Genomic DNA, 22,606 nt, shown 5'->3' with positions numbered 1-22,606 from the left:
TTTATTTAACTGCCCTGCCTTTGTCTAGACATGTAAATAGTTTGAGTGTATAAACACATGTATTTGAACTCCACCTTGAGTGATAAATGTAATAACAGAAAAGTACCAATAAAGCACTTATATAGGAGCAGCGGACTGGCTTATTGAAAGCCAGTTGAGTAGCACTTGAAATGTTTTGGCACTTATAAAACCTGATTATAGTTTAATGATCCTGTCTTCTTTGATTGTATGTTCCTGGTGAAACGCAGTTATTGTGAGTTGTTTTGGATTAAAGCGTCTTCCAGGTGTAACGCAATATTGCAAGAGATACTACAAAATACGTCCAGCAGATGGAGCCAACAAACTATACTATTAAGCGATACTCGAACCGCTAGTCTGTCTTTTCTGTGCCACACCCTATTGGCCACCAGATGGTGGCACCCGACCAGGAATGAGCTCCACCTCACTGAGGAGAGAAATGATTTTGGAAGCAGCAGGTTCTTTATCTGACTAGTAAATATTCACAGAAAAAATTCCCCGTACAGTCTATTCAGCTTTTATTGTCCGATGTTTATTTCAACAAGTTTAGCAAGCCTCTCAGCGCGCTTCAACACAGTCTTTCAACGATGTGGCGCTGACATGGAGCCGAAACTCAGGCCCACAGAACTCTTTATCGTGACGTTTGGCTTTATAGATTCAACCCCAACACACCAAAGGATATAGTGAGCAACAAGTCCTCCAACTAATACGACCAAATAGGTCGATTGTTTTCCTCGTTTTCCGACCCATTAATACGACCCAGAGCAGCGTTTTCAATCAACGGGTGCGTCAGCCTGTATACCTTTACGACCCACGGGCGCGTTTTAAATCAACGGGAGGCGGCGTAATGACGTACAACGTCCTCGACAACTTCTGTTAACAACCATCGTTTTTCAGACACGTACACTCTTCAAAAATCACGGCTGTCTGTCGTAGAACAAAACGTGATCCGTCTCTTAAATTTGTGTCGACCACAGACCTTATTTCGAGCTATTTTCCCAAATCCTATGGAGAAATCTCATTGGTTCTGAAGCGAGGGAACCGGAAGTGGTCAAATGCTAACTTACCGGGGTTTTGGACTCGTCACTGCATCAGACAACATCCATTTATTTCCCAGACAAGCTAATAAACGTGAGTAGTCAGATATCAAAAGTATATTCATTTTGGGATATGTATTATGTTGTTTTATTTTGTCGTCTAGTACAGTGACTAAGATTACTATGTTTACCTAGGAATAATGATAGCAAAGCTAAATTAGCCAAAAGTAGAATCAGCTAACGTTAACGTGAGCATGGAAGTTATGTGATCCATCGGTTCATGCGGTTGATCCAAATGTTATCAAACGTCACATTCTTTATAACTATATTAAATACTATTTATCTATTAAGTGAAGAGTGACCAGGGGTGTAATACTGCCGGAACACCGCTCCGGCACCTAAAACGGGGATGGTTGTTAGCATCTGGTGCTAGCTAGCTATGATAACGGATAGGCTAAGAGGCTAATGTACCTAATGTAATGTTTACACGGTTAACTTTAGTCTAAGTTATCTCAGTGGGTCTGAAACAGTTTGGTCACCATATATGGAAATACATATTTCCAAGGCACACTTTTATATTATTGTAATGTTCCACAATAGGAGTCGGAAATTCAAGTTCTTAGGTTCAATAGCTCCTTTGGTAGTATACAAATACAGGTTCATAGGTCACAGGTTGCAGGTCGCAGGTTCAACGTCACACAGCACCCTAAAAAAAATCGAATGAATCTAAAACATCGATGAAATCATTACAATTCATACTATTGGACATACAACAAATGCATAAAAAAACAAAACAGTAAATAGTTAAATATGCACAAAGATACATTTAAAAAAAGTATTATTCTTATCATTTTTTTTATTATTGAAATGTATACAGTTAAGTTTCATATGGGTGTTGACAGATGTATCCATAGATTTAGTTAATTTTGCCCTCAAGTGCACAAGATTGATGCATTTAACTTCACGGGGGCCTCCGGACCCCCCTAGAGGACATGAGGTCCACCCCCACTTAAAACATATTCACATGGATAGGATACTAAATACATGTGCACACTTTTTATATAGTAACCTTTGTACCTCAGCAGGAGGGAGTTAGTTTATAAAGGTCCTTCACTGATCACTTAACTATCACGCAGCTGTGTGCAGCATTTACTGTAAGAATCACACATTTATTCAATAATGCAGACTTAATAAATGACCATTCTTTGTTGATTCTGGCTGGAGTGTTAATTGACAGTAGTTACATAAGCTTCAAAACAAGCCACAACTGCGCGTGCACACGTGCAGAACTTATAGAATTAGCAATACACCCCTGGTAATGATGATTTTAGTATTATTTTCTGTGATGATGGAGCATCAACTTTTGGATCAACCAGATATTTACAGATTAGGGTTGTCCATAACAGTCAATTTAAACATGTGACTGACTCTGTATAACATTGTTTTCCTTACTCTTGTGATTTTTGTTCATCCTATCTAAAAGATAAAAAAACATGAGTTCATTGTTTTAACAAGATTTTTCACGATATAATAAAATACATGAATCCTGTAAACATTTGTAGTATAGTATTCTTATTTTTGGTATTCCCTGACATTATCTGTGTTTCTGTTACAGACGCCTACTCAAAAAGTGTGCCAGACATGCAGGCAAAGCATAGGAGTAGCAAGTAAAAAATGCAAACAATGTGGTGCCATCCAACCCTACAAAGAGAAACTCTCCAAGCAAAAAGAAAAGGTTGCACAGGAGTGGAAGGCCACGCAAAAGAAAAACCACAGTGTCAACAAAGTGTATGACTCGACACATTTACTGGTAAGCTTTTTTCTCTTGCAGATGTCAGTTATCATAAAAAAGTGTGTAAATAATCCCTGATCTTAATCTTTTTATACAAATTGTTAAATTACTGAATTGATTTATACTTTCCAACAGTCGCCCTCATTTACTTTTTAAAAATAATCCTAATTTCTTAAGTAAGTTTATGTGAGAAGTACAGACTAGTGCACGATTACTGCACTTCATGTAATGTGTTAAGCAAAATTGTTGTCACCGTTGTATTTAAAGCTGTAAAGGCATAACACATTTTTTCGAACTGATGTTAGATAGTGTTTGTACTTGCAAGCACCCAGTTTTAGTAAAACATTATTTCTTAACCAGAAGTAACATAGTTCAGGCCAGTGGTAATTCCTAGAATCAGAGCTTCAATGTACATGTTTTTCTAATTATATCTTACAAAAAAACCTGCATTTTGGTGTTTTATATTTTATTTTGGAACTTCATAGTATAGAAAACACATAATTATGTGACTATGGTTTCCAAAAGTAAAATAAATGAAATATCATATACATTTTTGAATAAATGGTAAAACCAAGAATGTCAGTGAATCAAAACCAGCCCATATTAATATAGTGCTTGAAAGACAATCAAGACCTGGAAAGAGTTAGTATTAATAAAGAGGCCCTTAAAAGCACTTTCATTAAGCTTACCAGAGTCTCTGACTTTGAGCCGTGTTCGAACAGTCCTTTAAAAATTCCCCTGTAACACCAGCTTTACATCTGAAGTGCTGTTAATGCGGAACTTTGAACCTGAAATGATATAGGTTATAGCTTGCTGACATGTTTCAAAGCTAAATGTAGCTTATTCAGATATCTGAATGTGAGAATTAAATGGACAAATATTAGGCATGCCAGAAACTGACCATGATCAAAATCGGACAGCCCTGGCGAATATTAATTGATTATTCGCCGCCGAATTGAAACTAAGCCAGGAAAAAAAAGAAATACATAAATAATAATAAAAATATATATAAATAAAATCGAATTTTAAAAATAATTTTCGATTATGGAGACTGTAACGAATATTCGAAAAATAGAATAATCGCTGGCATCCCTAACCCATATAAAAATAACTATGCCCATGTAAAAAAAACTCAAAGTGAACCCGAGCTCGATAAACTTCTTTTTTTTTTACAGTTCTTTTTTAGGGGCTCCCCTAAAAGGGGTCTAAAATCACACCTGGTTAATTGTGGGGTGCCTTCCTCAATGTGCACACGTATCACATCAGTGCATTTTTCACTTAGGCAAAATAAATGGAGTTATAATGGCTTTAGGTGTGTGAAAATGTTTAGAACTGTTGTGTACATAATATTTCTTGTTTTTTTGTGTCCATTGTGTTCCAGCTTCACAAATGGAAAATGTTAGATCGGCGTCCCATCCTCCTTCTTGCCAAGAGAGGCACAAATGGTTTTTGCCGATTGCATCTGTCCATGGCAAATCGAGACAGAAGATGGTAACAATGCACTTGTTACCATAAAGAGGATTTACGAAAGCCTTATTAATGGTAAAGTATACAAATCTGCATGCTATATTTCAGCAATTTATCTGTTAACATTTTTTGTAAATTAGTTGCCCAGTTATCTGGTTTTAAATGTAAAAAAATGTGAATCACTGTTTACCAAGTAGTACAAATATGTCGTTATGTCTTGTTTTGTCAGTTAAAGGGCCCATGTCATGCTTTTCTGGTTATTACCCGTCCCCTTGTGTGTTATGAAGCTTTTCCTGCATGTAAACGGTCTGCAGAGTCACAAACCCTCAAAGTACACCCTGTAGCGAGTAAAACTCTAACACAGAAAATACCTGTCTATGCTGCTCTTTTTAAAAAAAAAATCTTCCTGAGTATAGTGACGTAACGGGCATAGTGACGTACCGGCTCACACACACTCACTCAGCCTTATCTTTTCTCAGCCGAGGCTCCGTGGATCTCCTCACGCACACACGCACTCACACTCACAGCCTGGATGTGAGTGTGTGTGTGTGTGTGTGCGCTCAGGCTGAGTTCCTCGCTGTCTCGCAGACCCCACACAGCAACCAGGAAACAACACCAGTAATCCAGCTCACACTGTCTGCTCCTCGAGCCTCAAAGGGCGGAGCAGCGAGCCCCCCAACGTCCCGCCAACACGGCACCCAGACCCCACGCAGCATTCTCATCTGTTTGTCCTTACTGGTGTCATTTCCTGGTTGCTAACAAACGCCATTGTAACACAGAATCACTGATGTTCCGCTGTTTCATTTTTAGCTGTAATTACTCAGATTATAAATGTATATGGCGGATTATACTTGGTCATTTACTCACCATGCGTCTACTTTTTTTTCTTCTCAATAGTGACTTTGGCAGTTGAACCTGAGGGCCCTTGTACCACACAGGCAGAAATGGCCGCAGACCCAGGATCAGACTTGTCTGTACCTCTTACCACCGAGACTGACACTGAGTTCACTCTCTTCCTCACTCCTGTGTCCTCCGGCCTGACTCCTGCTCTCTCCTCCGGGCTGACTCCTGCTCTCTCCTCCGGGCTGACTCCTGCTCTCTCCTCCGTGCTGACTCCTGCTCTCTCCTCCGTGCTGACTCCTGCTCTCTCCTCCGGCCTGACTCCTGCGCTCTCCTCCGGGCTGACTCCTGCTCTCTCCTCCGGCCTGACTCCTGCTCTCTCCTCCGGCCTGACTCCTGCTCTCTCCTCCGGGCTGACTCCTGCTCTCTCCTCCGGGCTGACTCCTGCTCTCTCCTCCGGGCTGACTCCTGCTCTCTCCTCCGGGCTGACTCCTGCTCTCTCCTCCGGGCTGACTCCTGCTCTCTCCTCCGGGCTGACTCCTGCTCTCTCCTCCGGCCTGACTCCTGCTCTCTCCTCCGGGCTGACTCCTGCTCTCTCCTCCGGCCTGACTCCTGCTCTCTCCTCCGGGCTGACTCCTGCTCTCTCCTCTGGCCTGACTCCTGCTCTCTCCTCCGGGCTGACTCCTGCTCTCTCCTCCGGCCTGACTCCTGCTCTCTCCTCCGGCCTGACTCCTGCTCTCTCCTCAGTGTCTTCCTCACAGAAAAGAAGACCAACGAGGAATAAAGTGGCAATTAATGGTATGTGCGGGTTAATTAGTAATTATCTTATTTACATCGACTGAAACTGTGTTTGATTTTGCACATTGAATTAGTTAAAGAGAGAGAAAACAATCATCGGTAAAATTAGAATACACCACCTTTTGTTTTGTTTAAGACTTTGCAGTATCAAAAGTCTCAGTGCCATTTTGAACAGTTTAATTGAGCACAATGTGATGTTAGGCAATGTTTAGGAGGCTATTGCTGAACTTCAACTTATTACCATCTTTTAATTCCTTGCAGAATGTCCCATTCATCAAGGGTCAGACACGTTCCCCTACAAAAAACTACTGAGGGAACGAATCAGGGAGGTTTGTTTAGAAAATATTTTTAAATAAATAAACAATGACAATAATGTTTCCGTGGAACCAAGTCTTATCTTATTGGATTTTCGTATACTTTGTTTAAAAGGAGTGTTTCAGTCTTAAGCATGACTGCTAATGTAAATATTGAAATTACAGTAACAATAATTTATTATTAAGTTAAGGTTGAGGTACTTGTGTAATGCTTCATGTTGCATTAATGCATCATGTCCAGCCATTTATTTGTATATTACATTTTTTCTTGTAATCCTTTGTAGGTGAATTCCTATTCTTGGCAGTACAAATATTTTTTTAAATAATAATAGTATTCCAAAATATTAAACTGATGGGGAAAATGCTATTGACTATGTTACAGTCCTTCATATGTTTGAGTTAATCGTACCTACTATTATTTCAAATTATCATTTGATTTCACTGGACTTTTTGTATTTACATGTATGACATTTGAAAAAAATTAAGTTTACCTAAAATCTGTGTTTCTTTACACAGGGCCATACCGAGGTGTTGGTGCAGTGGCAGTCTTGCTCTGGATGGTATGTATCTAATCTGAAGTTTCCTTCAGTGTAGCTGATGGGTCTGGCAGAACAGGGGCCACAAAGTAGTCTTACCAACCAACTTCATCAACCCTGAGATCACTAACTTAAACATTTTGGGTTCCTCAGCAGTAAATTGAATTTAGTTGATCACATGGGGGTGGGGAGCCATGTCATCAATGGCTCTATCAGACGTTTGCGCCATAAAGTAAGACATCCAAGTTCTCTGCCCTTCGTCATTCAGACATCGCGCCCTAGAAATGTTGTCTGATTGTAACACATAAGCAGGGAAGTAGCCTACATTGAAATAGAAATTAAAATATACAATAGAGTTTATCATTGATCAATATCACTAAAGGTTAAATGATTGATATGTGAGGCTGGATGGTATTTGATCTCTTTTGTAATTACTGACTTGTTACATTTGTTCTTAACAATTATACTATAAGTATAGTTAGTAGTAATAAGTAGTATTATTTCTGTGTGCAGTCTTGCAGGCAGTTGTCTAAGTTTAGTGCTGTATGTTTGGGCATTGATAAGACAGCAAATTCAAAGAATTGGTCAAATGAAACATTGACTTTGAAATAAAAAATGTACCTTGTATTATATATGATGTACGTGTTATATATAAATATATACATTATACTGCACTTTCATCATGATATTTTTGAGTGACTTAGTATATCTTCTCATTTGAAATAGCATTGTCAACATACTGTAGAACTACATATTCCAAAAAGTAATACTTTTTGCTGTGTCAGTATTGTCATACTGATATTCTGTACAAACTGTGAAGTCCATTGAGACAAATGTAACATTTGTGATATTGGGCTATATAAATAAACATTGATTGATTGATTGATTGATTGACTGTTTCTGTTTTACAGTGGGGCGAAGTGGAAAAATTCCTGGGAGCCAAAGGAAAACTTTTCCAGTTAAATATGGCTGACTTTTTTTTTTCTATTTTGGAGTAATAAAATACATATAAAAAAAACATCTATGTAAGTGTTGTGCCTATTTGTGTTCTTATGTTATCAGTGAGCTGAAGCCAAGACAAATACAAATATGTTTTAAGTGTATCCATACAAACTCATTCTCTAAAACTGTCATGATTGGTCTGTTGTGAATGACACCCATGAGGAAAAAGGTCCTATACATTATATCACATTGGCAGGGCTGTGATGTGATGAGGCCCTCGCGAGCGTCGACGGGGGGGTGGTGTGTAAACCCTGGACACACCAAGCCGATTACAGCTAGTGGAGCCTCGCAGCAGAAACTGTGGCGCGCTCAATTGCGCCGCATTTGCGCATCAGATGAGGCTCCCTCCACAAGATGAGGGCGAGAGGCAGACGCAGTCTGTGTGATCGGCGTGTATGGAGGGGCGGGCCTGCACATCGGCATATCACAGACTGGTGCATACATTGTACAGGCGGCAATTTGAAATGGAACGCAGCCCACACACGGCAGACAAACCCAAACACTTTTGGAACACGCCACCTCCAGACACATTAACATGCACTCCCCTAACTTTCCCCTAATCTGACATTGTATTTCATTCCATAACATATAAATATACTGTTCACCCATGTGAAACACACACACTGAAACCAAAATAATTTACAAACATGTGAAAATCTTTCATATGCGATGGAAACTTCTGAAGCAATGGAAACAGGAGTCAGAGAGACACGAGGAGAGCAGGAACTTTGATGGCAAACTGATGGTTTATTCACAAGACATGTTGTGTGCCACGAATTGACACAAAAGATGCCAAACCAATTCTGAAGATCTCTACCCCAGACCCATATTTAGCTAGTTCTGAGAGAAGAATCAACATTGTGCATAACAAGATAAAACCAACACCTCTATCAGCTGACGCCAATAGGCAGGAACAGGGAGACAAAACACTGAGAGCACAGTAGCCAAGGCTACAGGTGCCTGTGCTCAGTCAGGACAAGACCTGGGGGGTATACCACGAAACTGGTTCAACCTAACCTGGATATGTTTGAGTTAGCCGGTTGGCCTAATCCAAAACATACGCCCTCTCGCTAAACGGCACTACGACACGGGTTATCAAGTGGATCGCTCAAGCCAGCCGTGCCTATCTAGTTAGGTGCGCGTTCACATAAAAGGGGTAGTATTTGGAGCATTCGACCAATCACAAACATGGAGAAGCGTACTGACAGCGCAGCGCGTATACTTCCTGAATGAAAAGTCAACTATATAATTAGACAAATATGAAGACTTTAAACATCCATGACTCAAACACTTTATCCAGGATAAAAGCCACATAGCTGCACCTGCAAGGTGAACACAGCTGGTAAAAGAAAAAGTGTTTGAATGCGTACATTAACAGGTTTATGATATGCCCCGTCTAAGACACGATCTGACTTTAATTACATTTGACTCGAGTGTTTCGTAATGTGTTGCTTAAAATAATACTTCTGCATACAGTATGTGACACTGTAAGTGTTGCACGGCCAGATACGGCTCAGCTGACTCAGATAAGGAGATATATGATACATTATGATGTGATGCCGCGGACTGTACTGTGACTTTGATCCAGTTACTTATGTTGAGGCAGATATTTAATTAAGCTTTCTTAACGCTAATGTTATAATAGTCAGATTGCTCTGAAGATGGGAGGTGATATTCTATTAATGTTCACATTCACACGTGAACACGTTTGGTTCTATGCAAACTCAGTAATATCCATTGTGATACAGTTATAAGGCCTTCACAAGAGACTGTCAGTGGAGATTAAAGGGGATCAGGAGCTCACGTCTTCTCAGAGTCCTTGGTATCTGGCTTGATGATTGTCTCACATTTCTAAACTTCATGTCAATAACCTGCTTAAAAAGCTGAGGGTTAGGCTAGGTTTCTTCTACAGGAACAAGTCCTGTTTCTCTGCTTGAGGCCAGGAAAAGGCTAGTCACTGTGACCTTTTGACCTGTGCTGGACTATGGTGATTTGATCTATATGAATGCACCTGCCAATTGCCTGGTCAAGTTAGATGCTGCGTATCACAGTGCACTGAGATTTGTGACAAACTGTAAAGCATTAACCCATCACTGTACCCTGTATGCAAGGGCTGGTTTGCTTTCACTAACTGTACGGAGGCTCAGTCACTGGTACATTTTTATATACAAAGCCATGTTAGGGAAACTTCCATCTTATATCTGCTCCCTGATCTCACGGAAAATTGTAAGTGGCTACTGCCTGAGATCGAATGCTGTGGTTTTATTAAATGTGCCAACTGCTAGGACTGTCTTAGGGAAGACAGCTTTTAGATGCGCAGCTCCTCTGTCTTGGAATAGTCTGCAAATTAAATGGAAACTGAGCAATCTGGTGCCACTAAATGTTTTTAAAGCTCGGTTGGATGCTACTCAATCGGAAGCTATTGGTACCTGTTTATGTGGATAGTTATGTAAATGGTGCTGTATGATGTCCTTTTGTTGTTCTGTTTATGTTTTTATGTTTCGTGTGGAACCTACTTGAGCAGGTCTCCCTTGAAAAAGAAATCAATGATCTCAATGGGATACACCTGTATAAATAAAGGTTTGAAATTAAATGAAATGAGAGTCATCATCATCATGTTCTCTCTGCTGCTGCTGCTGCTGCTGGCAGCTGGAAGTGAGTCAACACTTATTATACTGCTGTTTAACAGGATAATCTGTCATATAACTTTTTTTTGTATTTTTACAGGTGTGAAGTGTGAACAGTTGAAACAGCCAGCTTCTGTGACTGTGCAGCCAGGTCAACGTCTGACCATCACCTGTCAGGTCTCTTATTCTGTTAGTTAATAATAATAATAAAATTCAATAACATGCTTTAACCACTAGGTGCCCGTTTATCAGCTGTGCGCCGTTATGGTGTAAATACTGCCTATCTACCAATTGGATCCAATATAAAAGTCAGCCGAATTACTGTTGATATTGCAAGGAGACATATTGTGTGAAAATAAATCTAAGATGTTGTTAAATGGCTGATATATTTGTGATCCACGTCACGTTTTCAGTTTTGGCGGCAGTTCTTCCTGTTTGTATAGAAGTCTTCTCATCAGGGCTCTATAGATAGATAACTACGGCAGATATGTAATATGTAATGCAGCCGAACCATGTATTACAATGCCGTTATGTGATTAGCTCCAAAGAGAAAAGCAAGCAAACTCGGAATAAAGTATTATTATTTTTTTTTTAAATGTTTTCGGATTTCACATCGCATAAACACCATTTCCCAACGTGCATTGCGGCTAAACCATGAATCACCGAGCTGAGGATCTTGGTTATGGCTAGAAAGGATCCGTCTTGTGTAAAACTCTCGCGAGAGTTCGGCTGAATGTCACGTGGCTGAATGTTTACGTTTGGCAGGCAGCCTTTCAGTTAGGATCGTTAACATCAGTTGGCCACAGCAAATGATGGTGAGAAGCTAAACTATCTATTAATTATGTCAATGACAGGGAGTGTGATCGTTGAAAAGCGGTCTTGCTGGTGTTCAAAGAAGAATGACAACACTGTAGATCACCAACACTATGGTTTATTTTTTATTCACAGGCAAGTCAACGTTGTCGCAGTAAAAGTCCCAAGATAGCTCCTGGTGCAATAAAATGTTCCCTTGCAGTGTTTTACTATTATGTCTGATGTTTCTCTATTAATATTGCTGCTGCATTAATGTGTATGTTGCATCATGTTACTGCTGTAGATGTGTTTCCGAGCCGCTCCGATTACAACGAGAGTTACAACGAGAACGTGACGTCATATTTACAATAGAAGGATCCTTTCTAGCCATAACCGAGGATCTTGCCTACGTCTGTTTCCGGTATTGTTTTTGACGGATGTATTTTGTTATACACACATTCCTTCACATTTAATTTAAAATGTACATTAAAATATTTCATGAGGCTTTCTAAAATGTTTTAAAATATAACTACGGTTCGAGTTGAAGAGTTTATAAATTAACATGAACCGAAGCTGTTGCCTGGTAACGCAATCGTGCAACGTCACGTCCGTTAATTCCACATCCACACACATCGATTTAATAAATGAATATAGCCTTTGTATCTGCTAAAAGAGGTGCCGACCAGCTGGGGCAACAGAAAATTAGCGAAATTGAGTGTGACTATTAGAAATGAAATCATTATTATATTAATATTGATAATAATATCAACCGACCGTCGGGGTAGCATTTGCTTGGCATTTCCGGGTATATCTCCACTGGTTGGGCCACGTTAACAATACTGTGTAAATGTCACGTTTGAAGGGACGAAATCGTGACAGCTTCACGTCTCCCATCATGGTAAATCGTCACATGTTCACGTCTTGCCGTGATACCGGGTTGTGCTGACCATGTCCATGCCTTTATGACAACAGTGTACCAATCTTCTGATGGCTACTTCCAGCAGGATAACTCACCGTGTCACAAAGCTCAAATATTCTCCAACTGGTTTCTTGAACATGACAATGAATTTTACTCAAATGTCACAGTCCACAGTCATCAGATCCAAATCCTACAGTGCACCATTGGGATATGGTGAACGAGAGATTTGCGTCATGGATGTGCAGCCGACAAATCTGCAGAAACTGTGTGATGCGATCAGGTCAATATTGAGTGAAATCTCTGAGGAATGCTTCCAGTACCTTGTTTAATCTATGCCATGAAGACTTAACGCAGTTCTGAAAGCAGATGGGGGTCCAACCCATCCTAGCAAGGTGTACCTAATTAAGTGGCTCGTGAGTGTATTACTTAGCTCAATTTGTATTGTTAGTGTGTGTCTGTAGGAGTAAAGTCTAGACACATTCTTTGGATGTAAGCATTGGCTAATTAAACAGATCATGATTAAATGACATGATGATAATAAGGGTGATCACCAAAACCTTATACCAGGGGTGGGGAACCTCTGGCCCTCGAGGTAACTCGGATCTGAAGGTGACTGATAACTGCTAATGGCATTTACTTGGATACCAGACATAGTAAATGCAAAGCAGGATCATATAAAAAAAAAGGTAATAAACAAGCCATTCAATCGTAATACTCGTTTTAATACGTTGACATGCATACAACACAATAGACTTGTTAAGTCCTGTTCGTTGTCCTGTTTGTTGTCCTTATCACCGTCCTGTTAGTTTTCCTCATCACCGTCCTCATCACCGTCTTGTTCGTTGTCCTCATCACCGTCCTCATCACCGTCTTGTTCGTTGTCCTCATCACCGTCCTCATCACCGTCCTGTTCGTCGTCCTCATTACCGTCTTCAATGTCTTCCTCCATCATGAGAAAAGACGAGTCCGAGCCAATACAGCTGTAGGTGCTGGTGACTCTGCTCAGTTTCTGCTCCAGAAGATATTGATGGTGTAAAATACAGCAGTGCAGTCCCCTGTATCCCTCTTCTGTTATATCGCTTGGAGAAACTAAAATAAAAAGACAAAATGACAGTCTATGTAAGGCAACTTTTAATTAGCATTGATGTTGGTTCCATATAAGCAATTTGAATGTTTAACTCCGAGGCTGTATATTAGCTAAAAAGATTTGGGATTCAGAAAAAATGCAATCATTACAGATGCTATTCAGTGATAGACATTTGACACTGGGAGGGGGGCAGTGGCAAATATTATAAATCGGTATTTGTGGAACATACTTTGGTTCCTGATGTCGTCTTTTGTCTGATGAAGGAGGCGGTCCAGTTTGTCCAGTGCCTGCCTCAGATTTTGACAATGCTGGGTCATCTCCTTCACAATGATGACTTTCTCCTCTTCCATACGCCTGACCAGCATAACCTGGTCAAAAAGTCGCCTCTTTGTGCGCAGGTTCACCACTATAATGGAAAAAACACAAAATATAACAACCACAATGGTAAGGCTAATAAAACAAATAATATCAGTTTGTATTCAATCTTTTTTAATTAAATTGACCAAAACCTTAAAATCTGGTAAAAAAAAATTCAACCTCGCCGCTTGCTGAATTTTTTCAATTCTGTCTATGTTGGCAGAATTACATTCAGTATGTCTTGAGATTCAACATTAGTATGCAGCTCAGGGTGGTCAGGAAGGGTTTTACTGTTTCCATAGATATGCCTGTCCCAGTGAGACTAGACTATTAAGACTTGATAGGGCAACATCATACAGACCTTTCAATATAATTATTTTAAAATGATTTGTTGTGATCATGATGATTTGTGACACCTATGTTGACAGCTCTGTGTTACATTGGTGATTGTATTCTAGTACTTCAACTGAATTTATGGAATATCTAGGGCAAACAAAAACAAGTTGTTTCTTACCATCTCCTTGCGCCTCCCAGGGCAGAATGACATCCTCAGACAGACCGCATGCTGCTTCTGTGTCAATTTTCTCTGAACAGGCATCAATGGTGTTGTACTGCAGTATCCTCTCTCTGAGTTTCTTCTTGAGCTCTGTCAGTCTTCTCCGTTTGCGTTGCCTTGTTTGGTTGCTGTCTGTAAAGTAAAACAAAATACAAATAAACTAATATTAATAATACAAACAACAACAACAAGAAACAAATATTGTTTCTAGATAACGTAATAATAAATACCATTTTGTCGATAGAGGTCGTGTTTCTTTCTTCGGAGGGAATAAATAATTTCATCTATTTCTCTCTGGAGCTCCTCTTGGCTACTCTGGGCTCCATGTTTCTCTTGAAAACAGAAACAACAAGGTGTAATCATAAAACATGAAGCCAAATGTTTGGAAATATGGAACCAAATCTATACCACAGTGATCATATAACATACCAGTGGCTGCCCATTGCTTGACCTCCAACACCCACTGCTCCGTGTCCTCCAGGGAGATGTTCAGCTCTTGCTTGAGACTCTCAAGATTGTCCACTTCAGTTTGTGCTCTCTGTGTAGTCTGGTTAGAATGTTTAAAAGGAAAAAGTGAATATGCGTTCCAGTTGGTTGAGAAGGTTGTTTTTTACTGAATTCCTTTATGCACATTAACTGACCAGACAACAACATGAAATGCTAAACACCTTCTCTTCAAGGTTGGCAAGTATCACCTTAGTTTCCCTTTTTTTTCAAGATCAAGCAGGATTAACATTATTATTATTATTATTATTATTATTATTATTATTATCCAGAAATTCAGATGAATCAACCTATAGTGCTTTATTAAAAACAAACAGAACAGAGACTCTCTTGGCAGAACAGTGTGCCATGGCAGCACCATCATAATGAAATGATTGCAGAATACATTCAATTCAACAACATGTAGCTAAGGATGGTGTTAAATTACTACAACAACAAACTCGGATAGTCTTAATATACATTTTGAAATGCAGCATGGACGTCTTACTTTGACAAATCTCTTTGAGAGTGTCTTGTGGAGATTCTCCACCTTCCTGTGGTTCCATTGCATAGCCAGCACGGTTATCATATCTGCTCTAGCTGTAAACACAAAAACATGAAAATTCATATGAGCTTTACAATGTGGCACTACTTAAAACTATTTGTTTTCCTCTACCAACCTGATTTGGTCATGTATTTTGTTGTCAGAGCTGCCCTTGAGAGGAAGCTGTTAACCTGTTCCACTTCCTCGCCGACAGTATTTCCAGCACCTTCCTGGCTTCTGCCACCCCACTTCACCTGCTCAGAATCATAAACAATGAGATCTAGCTATTTAGTTCAATATTATAATTTCTTGTACTGTACATCTTTAGTTATCATCAGTGTCAGGAGCAATTTCAGAAAGTTAAAATGTTCTGATATTGAATTATGCTTTGAACTACAATGTCACAACTGCAGTTATTTGAAGCTCTATTCATTCATTATTTCTACAGTGCGGATATATTTACTAAAATAAACATAATGGGTTTTGGAAGCCTATCCTTGTGACAGTCTGTTTTGTAACAATTTTGTCAACATTTGTAACTATTACAATTATTCCACAGGCTTGAATAGAATATACTACATGATATTCTTATGTGCACTACAATTTCTAAAACATTTGAATCTAGTGACACAAATGTTTAATTTGCATACTGTACCTCGCATTTGCCTGTGTGGGCCTTGGCGTGCATTACAGAGAGAAAAGGTTTCATCTCTGTAAGTGGTTGGAGCTCAGGCAACTTTGCTGCCATCTTCTCCAAATAAGGCCAGTACCTGTAATGACAAAATCAATTAGCTCTTCCAGTTGCATGATGGCATAATAGTAAAAAGATAAACCAGGTCCTTAAAATTACCAGTACAATCCTTGTAACCAACATCAGCATTTATCCAAATGAATGTTTTTTTTGCTTTACATCTACTGGATGTGCAAGAATTAAATAGATAACACGTTTCCCACAAACACTTCCAATTTTGCAATAGTTATAACTACCTGCAGGCAACATCCATACAAAAGAATGTTGCATTCGCAACTTCAGCCAGCTCCTTCTGCAGGAACATTGGGTAGGCATATATTTCACCACGGTAGTGATTTAGGCCTTGTAGCAAGATGCCATGTCTGCACACAGCTATTTGCAGTCCTTCCTCATCCACCTTGGCCCTGGACTTGTGTGAGGTTTCTCTGCAAGCTGTGAATGTTGCCGGTACACAAACATCACGACCACTTTTCTGAAATAGACACAATCTGTTACATTTAACCCTGTGCTAAGAAAAATAAATAAAGGGTTAGGGGATTGAATAGATTCTTACAATCGTCATCTGGCTCCTGATTTTGTCGACAAAGGCAGACACTTTACTGTCCTGGGCAATGAACAGTCCATCAAATAGAGACGGTTCATCTGTCCTGCGAAATTCGAGAAAGACATTGTAAGCAACATTATCATACATACATAAGTTTGATTGTGTCCTCTATTTAATGTGGCCAATTTGCTTTTGCCATAACATTTTCATAAATGTGGAAAAGGTCTTTGTGAATTTGATCTGTAATTCTGTGTAAAGTCTTTTGCCACCATTATTTAACATTAGTGAAAAGTTTACTGACTTCTTGTAAAAAGGTAAAAATAAAAGTACATCCTTTATATTGATGGGCATGGAATAGGGCAGAGGAAGGCATAGAAAAAGGTTCCTGGGCAATTTAATACATTTTTCATGAAGCGATTATATCCAAAACTGGTTCTTAGCTCCAACATATCCAACTAACGTCAACCATTTAACATTTTAAAGTTGAGTTAACTTTACAGGCGTCATATATAATAATGTTTATGAATTGGATTTATATAATTATGTGTAATTTCACACCAACCATTGTTTTCTGATGGTCTACAAACTTTGGAAAAAGAAATTGCAGAGTTGGGGAAAGTTAGACATTTCAGCAAAGACATTCAGCTTAGTCAATAAAACAGCAACTAAAATGAGAATATGATTTCACTGACCCTCTGGACTTCTTGAAGCGATAATGCTTTCTATTGCCATCTACAGCAATAGCCAGCATGTCAGGTGTGCATGCTGGGCATTTAAAGGGCTCCACCAGGCATAGATCTTCTTGTCTGTAATTACAGAAGGCAAACTCCCGAAAGACTCTGTGGAAGATATCGCTACAGATTCTGCCTGTCTGGAAAAAGAATGGTATTCATTTGGTTAATTAAAAGTTTGGTATTCAAAAATCTTGAAAACCACATTTTATTCTTACCCTTCCTGTGGAAAACGATCGATGTTCAAGCATTTTTATAAATACTTGCTGGGATAATGCTGGGCTGGCCAATTTCATTTGCTCGAATGATGTGAACACATCAAACTTAAAAATAATTTTGCAGCTGTCGGTTGCTGGCCAGTATTTGTATCCCAGCAAGTCACCTATGCTCGGGGACCATTTGGCGGAACAAATTGGGCAGCACACAGAAGGCAGACGAACGTTGTATGGACCTGAGAAAAAATATAAATGTGCAATTTGACAGCTATCTATGCAATGTAGGACAAAAGTATAATAGTAATCCTGTATTTCTGCTTGATCGTCTTCTGGTGGCAACAAACCATTGATAGTCACCAACACGGTCTGCTTTCCTGGGATGATGGTGAAATCTTGGCTTGGACCACAGAAGCAGATTTGGGATGGCGGAGGAATTGGAAGCAGACACACTGCAGCAAAGACAATTTCAGAGATTCATATGCATGTTAGGACATGTTAGGAAATGTAGTCAATACAAATTGAGACATTTTAACTGTTAAAGCAAACTTCCGACATGGTGAAAATGATGCCGCTGTATATTTAGTGCACATTAGGAAACCATGGTAAGGGAATATGTAATACCTTATTTGAACCCACCTTGTTCACAGAGTCCATATTGGCCACTTTCATCCACAACCACTAAGGATGTGGGAGGAATAGGTCTGTAAAACCCATCAAACATGGCTTCCCTGTCATGGAAGACATGTTTACCATGGATAATAGGGTCACATGCCGGACAAAGAAAGGGAGTTCCTGGTGGAACACAGTCCAAGCACCGGACCACAGCATCAGCAGTTTTGCATTGGAGACAGGAACGTGTAGTGACAATCTCTGCAGCCAATTTCAAATTAAGGAGCTCTGGCATTGCAGCTCTGAATTTTTGTTCACGTTTCAACTGTCTTTGGGTCCATGTTGATGCAGTGGGTGTTTCTTCTGATGATGCAGGGACAGTGAGAGAACCCAACAGGTTTCTCAGTGTCTGAAGATGTTGATCTAAAATAACAAAATATAAAACAAATCATGGAATTTAGTTTAATTTAAAAAAGATATTCCATACATGGCTTTTCACTTTACAATGTATCATGAACAAAGCTATTACATACTACAAACAATTACCTACATTTCAAGTTGAAGGATAATTTAAGAATTCATTGTGCATACCAAGACTTGGGACCTGTAGAGGAATCTCATGTGTCTCCTCGACCTCTGGGGACTTCTGAGAGCTGGAAGGTTTAACTGCATAAAACAAAGTACGATGATATGGGAAACATTATTGAGGACCGACCAACGACATTAAAACTTAATGAAACACTAGAACTAGATTATATTTTACAGACCAGATCGATTCTTATTCCAATGTTGGGCTATAATGTTCCCATCCAGGTCCCTCTTCCTCCAGGAAACATTTGATCCTTGCGTTATTTTCTTTGGTATCTTCTGTATCTTCGGTTTCTTTGGTTTCTTTGGTATCTTAATATATAAATATATAAAAGAGATTATATATTTCCCTTAATTGTTGCACACACATCTTTGTAATGTGTGTGTCTGTTATCATTTGAGTAAATGTTATAATACATTTTTGGATAATGTTGTACTTGCCTTATTTGCCAACTCATCTGCGAGGGCATTCCCTATCTCTAGCCATTCATTCAGTTGCTTGGATGACATTTTTAAGTGAGGATAAAAAGGGCAACAACAAACAAAGGATGAACTGACATACAGGGAGGGAGAAAAACAAAACAAAAGACAAGAAAACGAGAGGGGTGAAAGAGAGTAGGAAGAGGAATATGGCTCTGAAAAGAACCGTTGATTTTTTTATGATAATAGGCTACTTCATATAATTGAATTGATAGATGACCTGAAAAAAACCAAACAGATGAACTCAGATTAGCTGTGCTACCATGTAATTTAATTGTTGCTTCATAAATAAGCATCCGCCAAAATAAAACTACAGGCACCAAAATCAATCAAGTCCCAGGTAAATCAGTAATTACAGGGAAATATATTTCTCTTTTTAACTAGATGTGATGCTTTCACAAAACTTAAGTTGAATTAGCGAATGTTTAAAGTAGTACAACAACTATGACCTGATGATATTCAAGTGTTGAACTTACCCTAACTATCATTAATGCAACATGTTAGGTGACATTTCGAAGAAAGAAAAAGTGTGTGCATTATAAAAAGCGCCATGTAAATGTCAACTATTATTATTATTATTATTAAAGTGCCATTTCCTTTCGCATTGTTTACGTTCATATCATGTCCTGGTCTGGTTAGCTGAATATACATACTTTTGCCATTGTTATGTGTTATGTCACGTGCTACCAAGGGTTTTGTTTTTAGGCAAGATTTTAGCTCCTTTTGTGCGAAGGAGAAAACTCTCCCTCCAACTTGTTGTAGACGAACCTTCTTATATTGCAATACATATCCGTTAGCGCATATAAGCTAAGCGCTAAGCGCTAACCTTTACAGCCATGCTATTGCTAACAACATGCATTAGCCTATACTGCCTATGCCACGGGCCAGCCCTAAAACGTAAAACTGAAATATCGTGGTTAAACATGATTAGTAGAAAAACGACAGGATTAATTAAAAGCGTAAACAAATCAAATGAAATACAGAAATCAGATTTACCACTTGTAAAGCTCTGACGCTCTTTAACAATCCTTCTTCTTCTTCATCTTCTTCTTCATCTTCATCTTCTTGGCTCGTCGCACTTTTATTGATGCGCAAGGTTAAAGTTCACGGGATTACGATCGTGACAAAACGTGACAAAAGGTTGTAATAAACTGCTGCTAGAAATGAATAATGGGAAAGCTACGTGGCTATGGGTCGTAATATCGTGATCAACACTGCTTAAACAATCGACCTATTTGGTCGTTTTTTGTAGGAGGACAGGCTGATAGTGAGGCCCGGTCACTTCAGAATGACTTTCTGAAGTTTGCGTTACTCTCCTTTGGATCACTTATAAAAAATAACTCGTCTCCAGCCCCGTCGAGCTGTGGATTCGTTATTTTGAGTCAGTCTTATATGGAGACTTAATACAACCATTTGACTACTCCAGACAGGCTAACTGTGGGGACTCTCTACCTCCACTTTTTAAGCCAGGGACTCCAATACCCTTCCAACTGTAAGAACTTAATATCCTACCTTTTAGCTAAAACACGTATCCGTATTGTTACCAAAAAAAAAAAAACACTTCAAACTTCGTCTGACAACTCTAAAATTTGGAATATGGTCAAATCACAGATTTCGAATTAAACTGGTATCTGCTCACCTGATACAGAGCTCTGTTTTTAGTTGTCAGAAGAGGCCGAGATGTTTAGCCCTGGACTATTCCGTCCGCTTGCTGCTGGTGGTTTCTTCCCCGAAAACACCCCACTCAGACACGTCGGGTCACCACTTGTTGGAGATTTGGAGGATGTTTAAAACCAACCTCGTCTCTGCGTGTCGTTTGATAAGCTGGGTAAATTCGTAAAAAGGAAGGGATTAAGAAAACACCAGAATACAAGTTAAACAATAATCTTGCTTTAATGATACAAGGTAACAATACAAATACAAAGGAAGTACTTCCTGCTCTTTCTCCTGTCTTACTCTCCTGGTCAGCCTGAAGAAAAAAGAGGTCGAACCCCTGGAAAACACAGTGTTTCATACTAAAAACACAGGAGGAGGTGTGTGCGTGCTTTCCCCCCGAGGTCATCTTATTGGCAGAGACCAACACATGGCCTGTCGCACCCAATCAGTGCGACACAGCAGAAGAAACCCGGAAACAAAAAGTCTCTTTCAGTTTGACGAAGACCAGACACCTTTTGGTGTCTGGTACGAACTTGCTCTCAACAACAAGTTTCCTTATCTTATTTCACATCTTGTAGCCAGCACACACACATCCCCTTTATGGCCCTTTGTCCATCTTCCCGCCTCAGGCTGCCACACACAAGTTAAAAGTATGTTTTAAGATATAGTTGTTATAGTTGGCTAAATATATACGTAATACATGTTAATTACTTTCATATCAATAATAACGAGGAACACATTACCTATGCTCTTAAGCAGTATTAGAGATGCTTTTCAAATAGTCAAACTTCACACAGGCTTAATATAGAGAACACACTCATTTGTCCTACCGCCTTTCCATTTGTTTGAGCTATCGTTCCCACCTTTACTTCAAATAAAAGGTTTCACATTGTATATTTCCAGCTTCCTTTACACATACTGTTATTATTAATACAAAGTAACCAACCACACACATCTATTGAAAACAAGTAGATTTCCCTGATAATTGACATGCTGAAAATCTTCGGAAGAATGTCCCCTCCCCCAGCTCTCTCCTCCCTGTCATAAAAGCTGCTTCCATTTCATATATAGTAATAAAACATGTTTAAGCTAATTTCTCCACAATGTTTGTAGCCATTTAGTACCCACACATGAAAGAATAAGAACAGAGGTATAGTTGAACGGTAATCATGTAGCACATATATTTACTGCAATGAAAACACACATTTGCCCCAAGCATGTGTAACGCACCCCCTTCTTTTACGAGGGAAACATTCCAGAGTCTTGGAGCTATCCCCAAATTAGGATGTCCCCTGCTCCCATCCTTCTCTAAACACAAAGACTTCACCTCAATATATTGGGGAGGGAAAATATACTTTGTCCCTTCAAATCTAACACACATGAATATATATAAGGTGACATTAAAATGAATATACCAGATTTAACTTTCCTGCCATACTACGTTACTTTAATACTTCAAATAATTCAACTTAATCCTGCAACACACACACACACACACACACACACACACACACACACACACACACACACACACACACACACACACACACACACACACACACACACACACACACACACACACACACACACACACACACACACACACACACACACACACACACACACACACACACACACACACACACACACTTTGTATTGTATTATAGTATGAGAGAGGTTCCAGGTTGAATTGAGGCGAATATTTGTAATGTTCCGAGGTTGTTGTGTTTAATATTCATGAGAATATTTTTCATTGTTCAAATGATAATAAACATTTGCATAAAGCATATTTGTCCACTCACATGTTGATAAGAGTATTAAAAACTTGAAAAATATTCCTCTAAGGTGCATTTAGAACAGATA

The 22,606-nt window shown here is 39.2% G+C and overlaps 2 protein-coding genes across 4 annotated transcripts; one reads left to right on the top strand and one right to left on the bottom strand.

Annotated features, from left to right (window-relative positions):
* The first annotated feature begins 721 nt into the window (after positions 1-721).
* On the top strand, positions 722-8,083 carry LOC307029822 (uncharacterized protein). Of its 3 annotated transcripts, XM_079665906.1 has the most exons (7): positions 722-1,149; positions 2,671-2,865; positions 4,229-4,389; positions 5,212-5,952; positions 6,214-6,281; positions 6,783-6,826; positions 7,714-8,053. In XM_079665906.1, exons 3-7 carry the CDS (start codon positions 4,290-4,292, stop codon positions 7,763-7,765), a joined length of 1,005 nt encoding a protein of 334 aa, XP_079522032.1. In that variant the 5' UTR covers positions 722-1,149; positions 2,671-2,865; positions 4,229-4,289; the 3' UTR covers positions 7,766-8,053. The 3 variants fall into 3 exon arrangements, with proteins under 3 accessions (XP_079522032.1, XP_079522033.1, XP_079522034.1); XM_079665907.1 differs by lacking the exon at positions 6,214-6,281 and having other exon boundaries at positions 7,714-8,052; XM_079665908.1 differs by lacking the exons at positions 722-1,149; positions 2,671-2,865 and having other exon boundaries at positions 4,250-4,389; positions 4,794-5,952; positions 7,714-8,083.
* Positions 8,084-12,843: 4,760 nt separating this feature from the next.
* LOC307028750 (uncharacterized protein) lies at positions 12,844-22,240 on the bottom strand. Its single transcript, XM_079664024.1, has 18 exons — positions 20,084-22,240; positions 19,049-19,307; positions 18,787-18,919; positions 18,611-18,685; positions 18,047-18,442; positions 17,755-17,859; positions 17,414-17,646; positions 17,157-17,335; positions 16,474-16,567; positions 16,157-16,392; positions 15,825-15,939; positions 15,306-15,423; positions 15,134-15,225; positions 14,572-14,689; positions 14,373-14,474; positions 14,101-14,274; positions 13,459-13,635; positions 12,844-13,231 (listed from the first exon to the last, which is right to left on the bottom strand). The coding sequence occupies exons 2-18, from the start codon at positions 19,115-19,117 to the stop codon at positions 12,945-12,947; spliced, it is 2,703 nt and encodes a 900-aa protein (XP_079520150.1). The 5' UTR covers positions 19,118-19,307; positions 20,084-22,240; the 3' UTR covers positions 12,844-12,944.
* Positions 22,241-22,606: the final 366 nt, after the last annotated feature.

Source organism: Notothenia rossii (genome assembly GCF_949606895.1).
Source record: "Notothenia rossii genome assembly, chromosome: 2".
In the NCBI taxonomy this organism is placed as follows: domain Eukaryota; kingdom Metazoa; phylum Chordata; class Actinopteri; order Perciformes; family Nototheniidae; genus Notothenia; species Notothenia rossii.
This window is presented reverse-complemented; position numbering and strand designations above follow the sequence as displayed.

Excerpts from the sequence above, each read along its gene's own strand:
- LOC307028750 (XM_079664024.1), bottom strand. The coding sequence starts at position 19,117 with ATGTCATCCAAGCAACTGAATGAATGGCTAGAGATAGGGAATGCCCTC. Across the intron at positions 17,860-18,046 it reads ATATGGACTCTGTGAACAAG|TGTGTCTGCTTCCAATTCCT; the intron begins GTGGGTTCAAAT and ends TCTTTGCTGCAG. Across the intron at positions 17,336-17,413 it reads GATCGTTTTCCACAGGAAGG|ACAGGCAGAATCTGTAGCGA; the intron begins GTAAGAATAAAA and ends TTCTTTTTCCAG.
- LOC307029822 (XM_079665906.1), top strand. The coding sequence starts at position 4,290 with ATGGTTTTTGCCGATTGCATCTGTCCATGGCAAATCGAGACAGAAGAT. Across the intron at positions 4,390-5,211 it reads TTACGAAAGCCTTATTAATG|TGACTTTGGCAGTTGAACCT; the intron begins GTAAAGTATACA and ends TCTTCTCAATAG. Across the intron at positions 6,282-6,782 it reads TGAGGGAACGAATCAGGGAG|GGCCATACCGAGGTGTTGGT; the intron begins GTTTGTTTAGAA and ends TTCTTTACACAG.